Genomic DNA, 13,760 nt, shown 5'->3' on the forward strand with positions numbered 1-13,760 from the left:
ATGTGTTATATCTACTAAACAAAACAAAATCTGACTAAATCACATGTACCAAGCTATCCCACTAATAGCAAGGATTAATAATAGCCAAAGTCCATTTTACCATTTCAGTGGACCTTTAAAGTTAAACAGGATTTTAAGAACTTTTTCATTAGGCCCCTATTTGGTGATTATTAGTTTCTCATCCAGCCTTTCTAATTATTATGATGCGGGCGGGGGGTTATTACCATTATACCATTATTTTATAATACTAACACACTGATGTACAGACCTTGTCCAAATTGTCTTCCTTTCTTACTACAAACATTTCCTTCACCACCTGATTCTACTTTTCGTGATCGCCACTGACTGTTTTTTGACAGTCAACTGAAAGCCTGCTTTGATGAAGTCGATAGAACACGATTGCAACTGGTACTGCAGCAATTTGCTAAGGAAAACAACAGTTCTCCTGGCAAAATATAGCGCATTGTAGTGTTCATCAACAAAAAAATTATATCAGTTTGGTATCACGTGTTCTTCTGAGCATGCACAGAGTAAATAATGGCTTACCATGCGGTAGCTTAAGAAGGGTTCGGGCGGTGGATGAGAAACTAATAATCACCAAATAGGGCCTTAGCTAGTTACTCATGGTATATACCATCAAGCTCAGTCAAGACAGATTTCTATGGAAATGATTAAGTTGGAGAATTTGCTGGCTGGACCACAGTCTCAATCTAAACCCTTCCATTGTGACACTTGCCAACAGTTTTTTAAGAGAGCACAAGGCATAAGTGTATAACTACCCACCCTCGACATGGCCATTGATGATTGGTTGTGAGATTCTTCAGCATCCATTGGATTCCTTCCAAGTGCGTGCGTGTGTGTGTGTGTGTGTGTGTGTGTGTGTGTGTGTGTGTGTGTGTACTTAACATTGATTGGTTTGTACCACAGTACAGTCATGCAGGATTCATCTGTTTCAGTTATTAATTTGCTCATGGCTTCTCTCCTATAGGCTCTTACATGTCTTTGTAGATTTACTGGAGTGGGAAATGCTAATGGCTTCTCTCCTGCATGAACTTATAATTGTATTTGTAGGTTACTGGGTGTTGCATATGCTTTACTACTACAATAATTGACATTTGTAGAACTTTGTGTCATCAGATGCCTTAATGGTTGGTTGTATCATCCACTTTTCTTACAGTCAGAGAATCATACTTTTGTTCATTGTCTCCTGATATGATACTGAAGGCTGATCATGCAATGTAGTAAACACTTCTTCACATTTTCCACACTTGAACACTTGTGGATTAGCACTATGACCTGCTTTCAAATCAATATCATTACTCAGAAACTTTGTTTGACAGTGAGCACAAGAAGCTAGGTGAAAAGATATGAGGAAATATTTAATATGGTAATATACAAGTAGATACTACAAAGGCTTGCATTTCAGACTAAAAGTAATCAGAATTAAGTATATGGATTTAGTTTTGTATAATGTTAATGCATTGATCGGGTATACAGGCTTTGCCTTTACCTGTATTTCATAACAATCATAATCATATGAAGTCGATGTACTGTAGTATCAACACCAGATGATTGAAAATACAAACAGTATAAAATACTATACTTGAGATAAAAACAAAAAAAAATAACAAAGCTATGACATGCATGCACATGGTAGGATGACTTTATTCAGTAGCATGTATATGGTTTCTCTGTTGTCTTTGCTCTTAAATATGCTCATAGATGAAAGGTTTATTCTGTACTACAATAATGATATTGGTATGGCTTTTCTCCTGTATAAGGCCTTAGATGTGTACGGTTGGCAAATGCTTTACTACTACAACAACAATGGTTTGCTACTGCTTTACTACCATAGCTAGGTATTGGTTTCTTTCCTGTATGATTAAATATAGTTAAAGCTTGGTATGGTGATGATGCAATTAATTATAAGCCAATTATGTCACTACATAGCCAGATATTGCACACGTGTAGTTTTAATCATAAAAGCACTAGCATATCACAAGTAACTTGCTTCCACACTCAAATGCATTACACATGCTTAGCAAATAAAAGCGATTGTAACATGAACAACAGAATCAATCAGAATCAGTGGCTGCTTTTTGATGTTCATTTTTAGTGGTAGCTAGCAAATTCAGACAACTGCATGTCACACGACTCACACCAGCAGAATGGAATTATCCATTTCATCTTTCATTAGCCTTGCACATCACCCACAATAGTAGCAGGGTAGCTACAACTGCTACAACTCCTTCAAATGCAAACACTCTATATACAGCATGACATGAAGCCACGTGTTTCATCTAAGTATGCCATCACTTTCTCTGGTAGAAATTTCCTCAATCATCCACCAAGGAATGCGTAGATCAAAGTGCCATAACAAGATGACACACTGCATTGTGGTGGATGCGTCTGAAATATTATGTGTCTGGTACCTTATAGGTGAATGATATACATGCTATATGAAGTTCTGTAGGAGGAAGTCAGAAGGAAATTCCTGGAACAGAAAACCTGACAACCACTAAAGGACATTTTTATGCCATATTTCCTGGAGCAGGAAATCTCTTAATTTCCTCAGTGCTGGTTTAATGATGCGTGTACATGATTTCCTACAATGTTTAAAATTCTATAAGTATGTCACTAGACCTTATCCTCATGTGATTTAATAACCATGCATTTAATGTCCAATGATTTGTCTTGACTTTGCCAACGCATTGAATGAGATAAGAATACAAGCTAATGATGTCAAGTAACATATTATTTATTTATAAATATTGTGCAAACCTCAGGCCCAGTATTTTATGCACAGATAGAAACAGTTCTATACAGTACACAGAGTAGCTGGGGTTTTAATAAATATTCTTAAAGCCATCTACTGCTTTAATAACTATAGCTAGTGGTAAACTGTATGCTCTACATTTTAAATGTTCAATAGCAGTGCAAAGAAACATCTAGGTGGGCTTGTATGTGTCTAAATCTTTGTAGGTATGATCTCTTGTGCTTGCGGTAACCATTGTAGGAAGGTGATAGTTATGTATACATTGTGTAGAATATTATGGCATGGTAAGTTTCCCGGTGATGTTTCAAGGAAGCCTAACCAAGTGATTGAGATGTCAGGCGAAAGTCTGCAGTCACAAATCTTGCAACATAATTATAATATAGCTGGATGTGTGCATTCTTAGTTAACCTCAGAAACTTGATGTTTCTGTATGTAGCTATATACCCAAATAGGCCACAAACCTGAAGACATATCAGAGCATTATAATTAGACATGCGCATGCGTTTATATTTCCTGAGAATTAGCTAGCTAATAAAGACCATCATGCATCATGTACATGAGGAAACTATGTTACAACATTAATTCACACTTCAACCATACAACATTATTATTTGAAGTTCTTGTGTTGATAGTTTTACTCTATTTCACATAGTTAAAGTGCTATATCTACAAACTGAATGGGAAATGACATTATTAATGCACAAAATTAATTTATACATACACATACATGTGGTAAAAGGAACTACACTGTATTATTATTACTGCAATTCCAAGGAGGAAGAGCAGAAAAATCATAACCTTGTCATAATTTGTGACCGGGCCTGCAAAAATAGGGCATGTGGGCACAAACTACACCCCATCACATAACATGTGATATCTCAGTATTGGGATAGAATATTTTCATTCTATAACTTGTATTGTAAAGTGCTGAAAATTTCATGGCCACAGAGTCATGGAATACAAAGTTAAAGTTTTGAAAAAGTAGGCAATTTTAATGTGCCCACGTGCCCTATTTTTGCAGGCCCGGTCACATTTTATGTTATTTTGTGCTGTATAATGTCACAAATTACAAGGTTGATATGATGTGTTTTGGGTTATCAGGTACAATATTGCAGCTATTGTGAATAACGTTAATTGCATGTATCTGGCATTCACCCAGGCTATATTCTTGGACTGCTGCATGCTGCCACATTGCCTTTTCAATGTATGTTTTATAACTATACAACTAACCCTTACCGATCCTTTGACACCACCTTCCTGTAGTGGTAGCTAAATGCATGCATGTTTCTTATTGAGTTTGTTGTGAATCTGATATTGCAGAATGATGTATAGACCGGAATAAATCAGACAATAGTAATTGTAATATGCACTGAATATGCATGTTGGTGTACAAATGCAATGCAGAACTCCACTCCCTTCAGCAATCCCTGTAACAGACCATTATTATATGTATGTGTGCATGTTGCCATGTTCTAAAAATTAACTTTTACGGGACCATCTTGATCAAAATTAATGTTGTTGATTTCATTAGCTCGACCATGACAACTGAGTATATTACTAGGTGTAGTCAAATTGTTTTTCCTTCTATCTAAGGAAATGATTGTTATCACAGCAAATTATTAAGTACTAGGAATGTATGATTTGATCCGTATCCTCAATATACAGCATATATATGGCCTCTTGTTTCTAGAGAAATTTGAATCATCATGAATTTCTATGCAGTTTCTAGAGAACTTGTTTCTAGAGAATTTGAATCATCTACACTTATAAAAGTAGCAAACCAATTGTGACTTTTCCATTTAAATATTAACTTATTTGAGTAAGGTATACTGAATGATCAGACTAAGTGGAGTCCTTCTATTGTTCTTTCTAAGAACTTCCTTGTGTATTCCTTTGGATCAGTTTTATCCCTTTGGAGCCACAGAACCCGATGCTCAAGTACCTCATGGTGATGATAATTTTTCACCAAGTATCACTCTACAGAAGCAGTTCCTATTTTTTGGTGAAGCTTTCTTATCATTATTTGTGAGTGTGATGGTTGTATGTAGTTACACGTGTGCTATAACTATTGCTTATGATATAGGTAAACACAAATGGTGTCATAAGCTTTAGCAGAGGAGTAAGCGATTTTACACCAGATCCATTTCCACTAAATGATGTCCAATTGATTGCTCCATTCTGGGGCGATGTTGACACCCGTGATGGTGGTACAGCTTGGTATCGTCAAAGTAATTCAACAGAACTACTATCTAGAGCCAGTGAAGAGATCAGAAATGCCTTTTCACTACAAAGTGTTTTTAATGCTACTGATCTGTTCATTTCAACTTGGGATCATGTTGAATATTATAGTGGTCCTACTGAGGTATGTTGTAAAGTGTTTTCATTAAAATATAAATTAAATAAAAGGTGAAAATTATCAAACATATACAGACATCATGTAGTAATGATCATGAGTTGCTGACCGTGCATAACTGTATGTGTGAATTATTATAATATAATAATGGCAGTAGAGAAGGTTGTCTTAGTTGTTTGATATTGAACCTGCTAGTATAAGCCTGCTGAGTAATAATGTCCCAGATTAGAGTCATTAGACTGCCAAAATCATTTGGTAGTACATAGTATGGCTCAGAGGGCATGTTATTATTATTTCTAGTTATGGAATAAGGGAATAGCTACCCTCAAATTTGCTATAGCTTATTTTCTATAAATTAAACAATTTTTAAAATTGTCACTGCAGGTAACCAGCACATTCCAGTGTGTATTTGTCACTGATGAGATACTGTCATTTGTAATATTCTTGTATGCTGATGGGGAAATTCTATGGCCTGATGAAAATTCAGGACTGGTGCAAGTAGGATTTAATGCTGGAGATGGAGTCAACTTTGCTGTTGTACCAGCATCACGCACACCAGATATTATCAACATCGATACAACAAGTAATGTTGGTATCCCAGGAGTGTGGATTTTTCAGGTTAATGAAGAAAGGATTGTGACAGCAAATGGTAATTAGAAACTTGTCATGTTTATGTTGCATAAATCATTAATTTGATTTGCTATAATATCTTAATGTGTTTAGTTCCCAGTGGAGCAGTCACTGATCTTGATGGAAGAAGTATTGATCCTACCACAGTGGAACTCGATTGGGGTCCAGTAATGGATGAAGAACAAAATGGAAACATATCATCATACAACATTTACTATCGCCCTAACTTGTCTAGAGATTACATGGTCATCCGTAATGTGATAAACATGGTATGTAAGTGTAATGTGTATGTATTAATTACTTAAAATTCAGTCTGTTGTTCTATAATACATAGATATAATATTGCTCGGCCGGCATTGTGCATGTATTTGTATCTATTATGTAAAATTTGCTTACATCTGGTGCTTGTAGGAATACAGTGTCACTGGTTTGAGTGAGGATGAACTGTACATATTTTCAGTAACAGCAAGTAACCAAAATGGAGAGAGCAATATCAATGCTACCATCATGATTATGACTAGAGAACCAAGTAAGGTCCATGTTATATGCAGCATTAGCTTGCTAAAGCTCATTAATGTTGTTTTTTCTCCTTCCACAGTTCCTAGTGATCCAGTACAGAATGTGATGGTCACAAACATCACTGATGATACCATTACTGTGATAATCTCATGGGATCCTCCATCTGATCCTAATGGATTCATACAATACTATCGTGTGGAGTTCCAACTGATTCCTGACAATAGTACTGGTTGTGAGGTAGCACCATTAGCTTCTGAAGTGATGAACAAGTTTAGTAACTTTAGTGGAACCAGTGAAGCACCTACATCATTGTTAGTGGATGAGCTCGGTTAGTACACTACCATGCAGTGTTTTATTGGTACCCAGCATTTTTCACTTGTGCGTACTACATATGATTTATGTGTATATATATATATATATATATATATATATATATATATCTAACAATTCATTCCCTGAGCCACATAAAGAGTATAACATTTTCATACAATAGACTGTGTGGCACACAGTGACATGAAGTACTGCAATTGTATCATCTCTCTTACAGTTCCCTACAGGTTATACATGTTTTCCATATATGCTGCCACTTCTGCTGGTGAAGGTCCACAATATGATGGTGAATTTTTTACTAGAGAAGACAGTGAGTTATTTACATATAAACATTTACTAGCTGTGCTCAAGAAAATACTTCTATTGTGTTATATAGCTAAATACTTATAAACACGTACCTACAACTTTCTTTTTTTCAGTTCCGCTGGCCCCCAATAACCTCAGAGCAAACCATCCTGGGGTACCTGGTAACTCAACTACCCTGGTGGTCACTTGGGATAGACCATCATGTGATCGAGGTGTCCTATCTGGTTATGAACTCTGTTATATCCAGTCCAGTTCAGTGGGTGATTGTGTTAGCAATGGAACAAGAGTGAACATCGCTGGTCCTGGTACACTGTGGTACACTATTAATGGATTATCTATTAATACTAACTACACTGTTGAGGTGAGAGGAAGGACTGGAGCAGGTCTAGGAGATCCTGTAACTGGCATGAACTCTACTGATGAAGATGGTATGTAATTTGATTTGTAAATTCACCCATTGTATTGCAGTGGTTGTAAACGTATTGCTGCACTCATTTGTATATATATATGATATTGTTCTCCTTCCAGTTCCTAGTGATCCAGTACAGAATGTGATGGTCAAAAATGTCACTGATGACACCATTGCTGTCATGATCTCATGGGATCCTCCATTTAATCCTAATGGTTTCATACAATATTATCGTGTAGAGTTTCAACTAATCCCAGACAATAGTAGTGGTTGTGAAGTAGCACTGTTTGCTTCTGAAGTGACAAACAGTTTTGATGACATCAGTGGAACCAGTGAAGCACTTACATCATTGTTATTGGATGGTCTGGGTTAGTACTGCATTTTTGAACTAGTGTAATAGCCTACAATATACTGTATAATTTACACTTGTGAGTACTACATACAGTACCATGCATATTTTTATGCATACATTTAACATTTAATTCCACATTAAGACTAGGGTTGGGCAATATTTCAGTATTTGCAATATTATGATGTGCAATGGTGAGTACCACAATTGGTCATTTTAGCATAATATCACTATACCGTTTGTGCTATATTGTAAATTTGCAAAGTGAGAATGAAACATACTGACATACCAGATTGTCATTTAAATACCTTAGGGTCATAACAATGCACTTCATAAATTTTAAACATACTGTAAATGATGAACATTTGGTGTGACTAAAGTTTGGTGAAATTTGCATATCAAAGGACATTCGCCAAACTTCGTTCAACAATTTGCTATTGTTTAATAGGCTGTATGATTTATTCACTGAACTTTTATCGATTCACCAAACTTAAGTCATGCCAAAGTTTCATTGCTTTCAGTATTGTAATAGTGCAATAATTTTTTGCAACACATTGACAAATACATATTTTTTGTGTACCGACAATAATTGCAATAATCTCAAGTAGAAAATACCAGTACTGCCCAACCCCAGTACAGAGTATTGATACCCTAACATGTACATGCAATAATGCAATGCCATGTGGCACACTGTACTGCATCATCTCTCTTACAGTTCCCTACAGGTTATACATGTTTTCCATATATGCTGCCACTTCTGTTGGTGAAGGTCCACAATATAATGGTGAATTTCTTACCAGAGAAGACTGTGAGTAACATAAATATAAACATTTGCAGCTAGCTGTGTTCAAGAAAATACTTCTATGGTGTTAGCTAAATAATAATAAATACCTACAATTTTCTTACAGCTCCACTGGCCCCCAATAACCTCAGAGTAAACCATCCTGGGGTACCTGGTAACTCAACTACCCTGGTGGTCACTTGGGATAGACCATCATGTGATCGAGGTGTCCTCTCTGGTTATGAACTCTGTTATATCCAGACTAGCTCAGTGGGTGATTGTGTTAGCAATGGAACAATAGTGAACATCACTGGTCCTGATACACTGTTGTACACTATTAATGGATTATCTAGTAATACTAACTACACTGTTGAGGTGAGAGGAAGGACTGGAGCAGGTCTAGGAGACCCTGTAATTGTCATGAACTGTACAGATGAAGATGGTATGATATTTCAATAGTGTATTGAAAACATGAGAGCAAATATTTTTACAACCATCATACAGTGCGATAGTACTGAATAGTAGGGACCACAAAGGAGTATATAGGGTGGCCCATGAAATAACATATCCCAAACACCAGCCTCAATTTTCCCTGACAATGATGAGGCAGTATTGGCTAGGCAAAACTAAACCGAAATAAGCCTTCAGATCAACTCGAAATGCTTTCAACAAGTTGCTATGGAATTTAAAAAAAAAATTAACCTACTGACTGACTGAGTAACTGACTGATGCCTTTAGGCAGGCATAACTCGACAATGGCTAAGGCTACAGGCTTGACGTTTTCACTGTTCGATGTTGCTTCGGCCCTAGAGGTGCCTTTTGGCATACCGCAGTATGTACAATGCATTCTTCATGGACTTACCAGTGTCCTCCTTTGTGTCCCATTCGTCTTTGCTGACACCTAAAAGTGTCGATTTGGCAGTAGCACATGATGGCTTCATATTTTTCATAGTGGCTATTTTTATTGCAGAGATGCTTTTCGAACAGTTTTTGATTTGTACTGCTGTGTAACGGGTTGAACATAGCTGACAACGAAGTGTAATGGATATTTCACTTTTCAGATAAATGATATAACTGGGGTGTGCGGCACCATTTCTTTCTTTCAGTATGCGTGGATTGCAGAGGTGCTTGTCGAACAGTCCTTTATTCGAAATACTGTGTAACTAGTTGAACACAACTAACAATGGATACTTCACTTTTCAGATGATAGTATTGATGTAGCTGGGGTGCATAGAGCCATTTTAGATGTGGTATGCATGGGTTCACCAGTCATAATAATTAAGTTAACAAACAAGTACACAAAAAATTTGGAATTTTCAACTAGGTGTAGGGACCATAGTACTGTAACAAGCTGGAGTAGTGCACAATATTAAATCACCATAAAATAATAAGAAGTGTTATATCCCTACTGTGAATTTCCTTATGGGCACAGTAGCGATATAACACTTTTATTGTTTTACTATGATTTAATATCATGCACTACTCCAGCTTGTTTCAGTACTTTTTATCGCTGTGTTATGGTCGCTACTCTAGTTGAAAATTCCTTTGTGTACTTGTAATTAGAGATTAATCAAAATACTGGCATGCAATAATGTATACTTGACCCACACTTACACAAAAATATTGCCATTCTTTTTCAGCTCCTCCACTGGTAATCGACTTAATGGCAGAATTTACTTCAGTTAACAACACTACTGGATTTTACAATATTTCTTGGACACTTCCATCACCAGACAATGGACCATATTTTCAAATTTTGTATTACTCATTCTCCTCAGCCTACACTATAGGACCATTATATGATGGCTCCTTTAATGTGACGCTGGATCAAACTCAAAACTATTATTATCTTCCTAATGTTCTTTACTACACTAACTACACCTTTATGATTACAACTATCAATACTAAATACAACATTGATAATGGACCTGTTGAGATTGTGACTCAGACTGATAGTGCAGGTATGACCATTCTTTATAAAGAATCGCAGAGCTAGACATGCACACATCATTGCAAGCAAAAGCACATACACACATAATATTATATTTTATGCATGAAACACATTGAGTTTATGGCTACCATGCTAGCCTACCCAGTGCCTAGCTGACACTGGGTTGCCAGATCCCTATTTAAATGGGTTGACTGGAGCAATGTAAGTAAAGTTTTGGGCTTAACACATGCATGCACATAGGCACACACACATGCACACAAACACATGGTCAAGTGTTATATTAAATTTTACTATTGTTTTGTTACTTACAGCACCCTCTGCTGTCCGTCATCTCAGTGCTACAGCATCTTCACCTGAATCAATTTTCATCAGCTGGAGTCATCCTAAATATCCAAATGGTCAACTAACACACTATAATATCTATTACAAAACAAACCAGCATGTAATTCGTAGCATATTACCAATTGATGACTTGGCTTCAGTCACAGTGCCAGCCAATACACTCAGCTTTACTTTGAATGGATTGATACCGTATACTAATTACACTATTCGTATGTCAGTGAGTGGAGAAGGAGTAAATGATGCTCCTATTGAAGATGAAGTAATTACTAGAACTAACACATCTGGTAAGTCACTCTGAATGTACTGTACGTCAACAATAAAATATATTTAGATATTGTATATTAGCAACATGCATATACAGTGAGCAATGTGATAAACAATATTACAGTGCCAACAGCTCTTCCAACACTTCCTCCTACATTGTCTCCACCTCGTTCACCTACTGTCCACACCATCACTTTGTTACTACCACCACCTCATCAAATTGATACTGGAGAACTATAGTGAGTTGTGTATGTACTTCAAATTTGAGCCAGTGTAATTTTAATAGCGTACCTATGTGTGTAATTGTGATGTATATGGACATAATACTTTTAAAAGCAAAAATTTCAATAGTTATATAGAATTCTGTAAATATGGCATAACAAAAATACCTGTGATAATAGTGACTTTATGATTTGCTAATACCTTTTAATTAGTTTGTTTGGAGTAATTGTGGTTTCTGGAGAAGAACTTGAGAATGCACCAATGGATATTATTACCAGTAGTAATGGTCAACTACCACCTCCATATCCTGGGAGAGATGGTGTCTATACTGCAGCAGTGTGGCACGATATAGAAGATGTACCATTAACATTTGTTGCTGGTGATGGAGAGATTACTGTGTCACCTGATGGAACAGAATATTATAACAGAAGATTACCAGAGTGTACCACTTATGGAGTGTTTTATTACATTAGACTACAATCTGATACTGGACGTGAGGTACGTACAGTGTTTGGTTTTTCAGTGCACATTTGAAATAATATTTTCAATATAAATTTCCTAAAGAAATGCACAACAAAAAGAATATTTTTTGCAACTGGTATGCATATGGAAATGTGGCAAAGATAAGCTACAATTTGAGGCATAAAGAAGTTCCAGATATCTCTCAGTATAGGTCTTCTGTTTCAAAACAACAAGCTGATGAAGCATGTGCTATATAGTAGCTAGCTGGTGTAATGCTTTACCAATAGTATTTTTGCACCAGAAACTTGATTATGAGCCACTAATAATGTTGTAGCCCATAAACTTCTGCTAGCGTATTGCATTCACAATAAACGTTAACTTGAAGATGGCTAACTTGCTATGCAAATGACACCTAATTAGTTTAACTGTTCTATTGAAACTACATAATATGTGTACACACATCCATTACAGGATGATGGTCCTTTGATAGTTGATAGTGAATACTTGTCAGTAAAGCTTACAGATTGCCTTGATGATGATGATGACAACGCTGCTATCATTGCAGTTGTAGTATCTCTTTTTGTCTTCTTAGTAATACTTCTGATAATAATTGGAGTGATAACATGCATAGCCTGCGGATGCACATGCTTGACCTGTGCAGCTTGTGCCCGCCTGTAAGTGTTGCTGGTAATCTAATAATCACATTTAATGTTTGTCAATAATTTTGTAGATGTAAAAAACACATTCAACCTCATGAAAAATACACTGGAGAAGTTGGTTATGTAGAATCTGGTGATGTAGCATTGAATTTACCCTACACTACTACTGTTCAATCCTCGAGCTCTGTGCCATCAGAACACAATGATGAAGTTGTGATACAAGTTATAACTAATGGTGGGACACATCCTGAGCTGATCTACAACACTTCTGAGTCAAACAAGGTATGAGAAACAACATTTATTATTACGTGCATTTATTGTCAGTTACATAATTGTACTGCTGCACAATTAACAAGCAACATTTATATAACAGTATGTGCACTTGATATCCCTTATTGCTGCATCATAGTATTCCATGCTCAGTCATCAGCTTTATTGTTTTATGTAGCTACATACAGTGTACTTATATAGTTATATATTTGTATTATTGTTGTATTCCTAATATTATAGGAAATCGGATCTAATGATTCTTTGTGATGATGGAACTGACAATACTTACTGTATATACAGCAAATACAATGTATTTGATTTTAGTATACATGTGTTATATTGTAATATATTGTGTTATATTGTAATATATTGTGTTATATTGTAATATATTGTGTTATATTGTAATATATTGTGTTATATTGTAATATATTATACACCTATGTATTGTGTAGCAACACAACATTGTCATTATTTGTAATGATAACTTAATATTATGGGATATTTATTTAACTAGTTACCCATGACAAATTATGGTCATCCAACAGTTATAAGTGTCATCATAATGTCAGATCGTAAAGAATTCCAATCATTGATGACTCTTGGTGTGAAACTGTACATTTAGATTTTAGTAACTTTAATCCTTTATACAAATCATTTAGTTATTTTGCTGGGATTTATAGTTCTGTTTGTGTGTCTGTATGCATGTGTGTGTGTGTGCGTGCGTGGTGTGTGTGTGTGCGTGCGTGTGTGTGTACATGTGTGTGTGTGCATGTGCATGTGCATGTGTGGTTAATCACCAGTTTGCAAAGGCTTCAAAACTTTTGGTAGACTTTACAATTCTGTGTTTCTGGCTCACGATCTTAGTTTGGAAACTAAACGGTTGGCCTATCAATATGAATTATAGTGCTTGGTATCCTTTTGTATTGCACAGAGACATGGGCTCCCACATACATATACGTAGCTTGGTAATTATTAGAAAGTTAGAGACTCTTCATCATCGCTGTATTGGATGCACTTATTTTAGGCATTGGAAGGGCTGTGCAGTAGGCACAGCACATCACTACTAGTCAGTTGACTGAACGTTTTGGTATGTGAGAGTCTGTTGGCATTCTGTTAAGCTTGGCTAGTGGTTGGGTC

The 13,760-nt window shown here is 36.1% G+C and overlaps 1 protein-coding gene across 1 annotated transcript; it reads left to right on the forward strand.

Moving 5' to 3' along the window:
- The first annotated feature begins 4,609 nt into the window (after positions 1-4,609).
- LOC136255058 (receptor-type tyrosine-protein phosphatase delta-like) lies at positions 4,610-13,114 on the forward strand. Its single transcript, XM_066047779.1, has 18 exons — positions 4,610-4,801; positions 4,860-5,138; positions 5,514-5,778; positions 5,853-6,028; positions 6,171-6,288; positions 6,358-6,606; positions 6,826-6,918; positions 7,028-7,342; positions 7,443-7,691; positions 8,388-8,480; positions 8,581-8,895; positions 10,094-10,414; positions 10,716-11,030; positions 11,135-11,249; positions 11,445-11,730; positions 12,166-12,368; positions 12,425-12,635; positions 12,864-13,114. The coding sequence occupies exons 1-18, from the start codon at positions 4,610-4,612 to the stop codon at positions 12,888-12,890; spliced, it is 3,822 nt and encodes a 1,273-aa protein (XP_065903851.1). The 3' UTR covers positions 12,891-13,114.
- The last annotated feature ends 646 nt before the right edge of the window (positions 13,115-13,760 follow it).

Source organism: Dysidea avara, chromosome 1 (genome assembly GCF_963678975.1).
Source record: "Dysidea avara chromosome 1, odDysAvar1.4, whole genome shotgun sequence".
NCBI lineage: Eukaryota > Metazoa > Porifera > Demospongiae > Dictyoceratida > Dysideidae > Dysidea > Dysidea avara.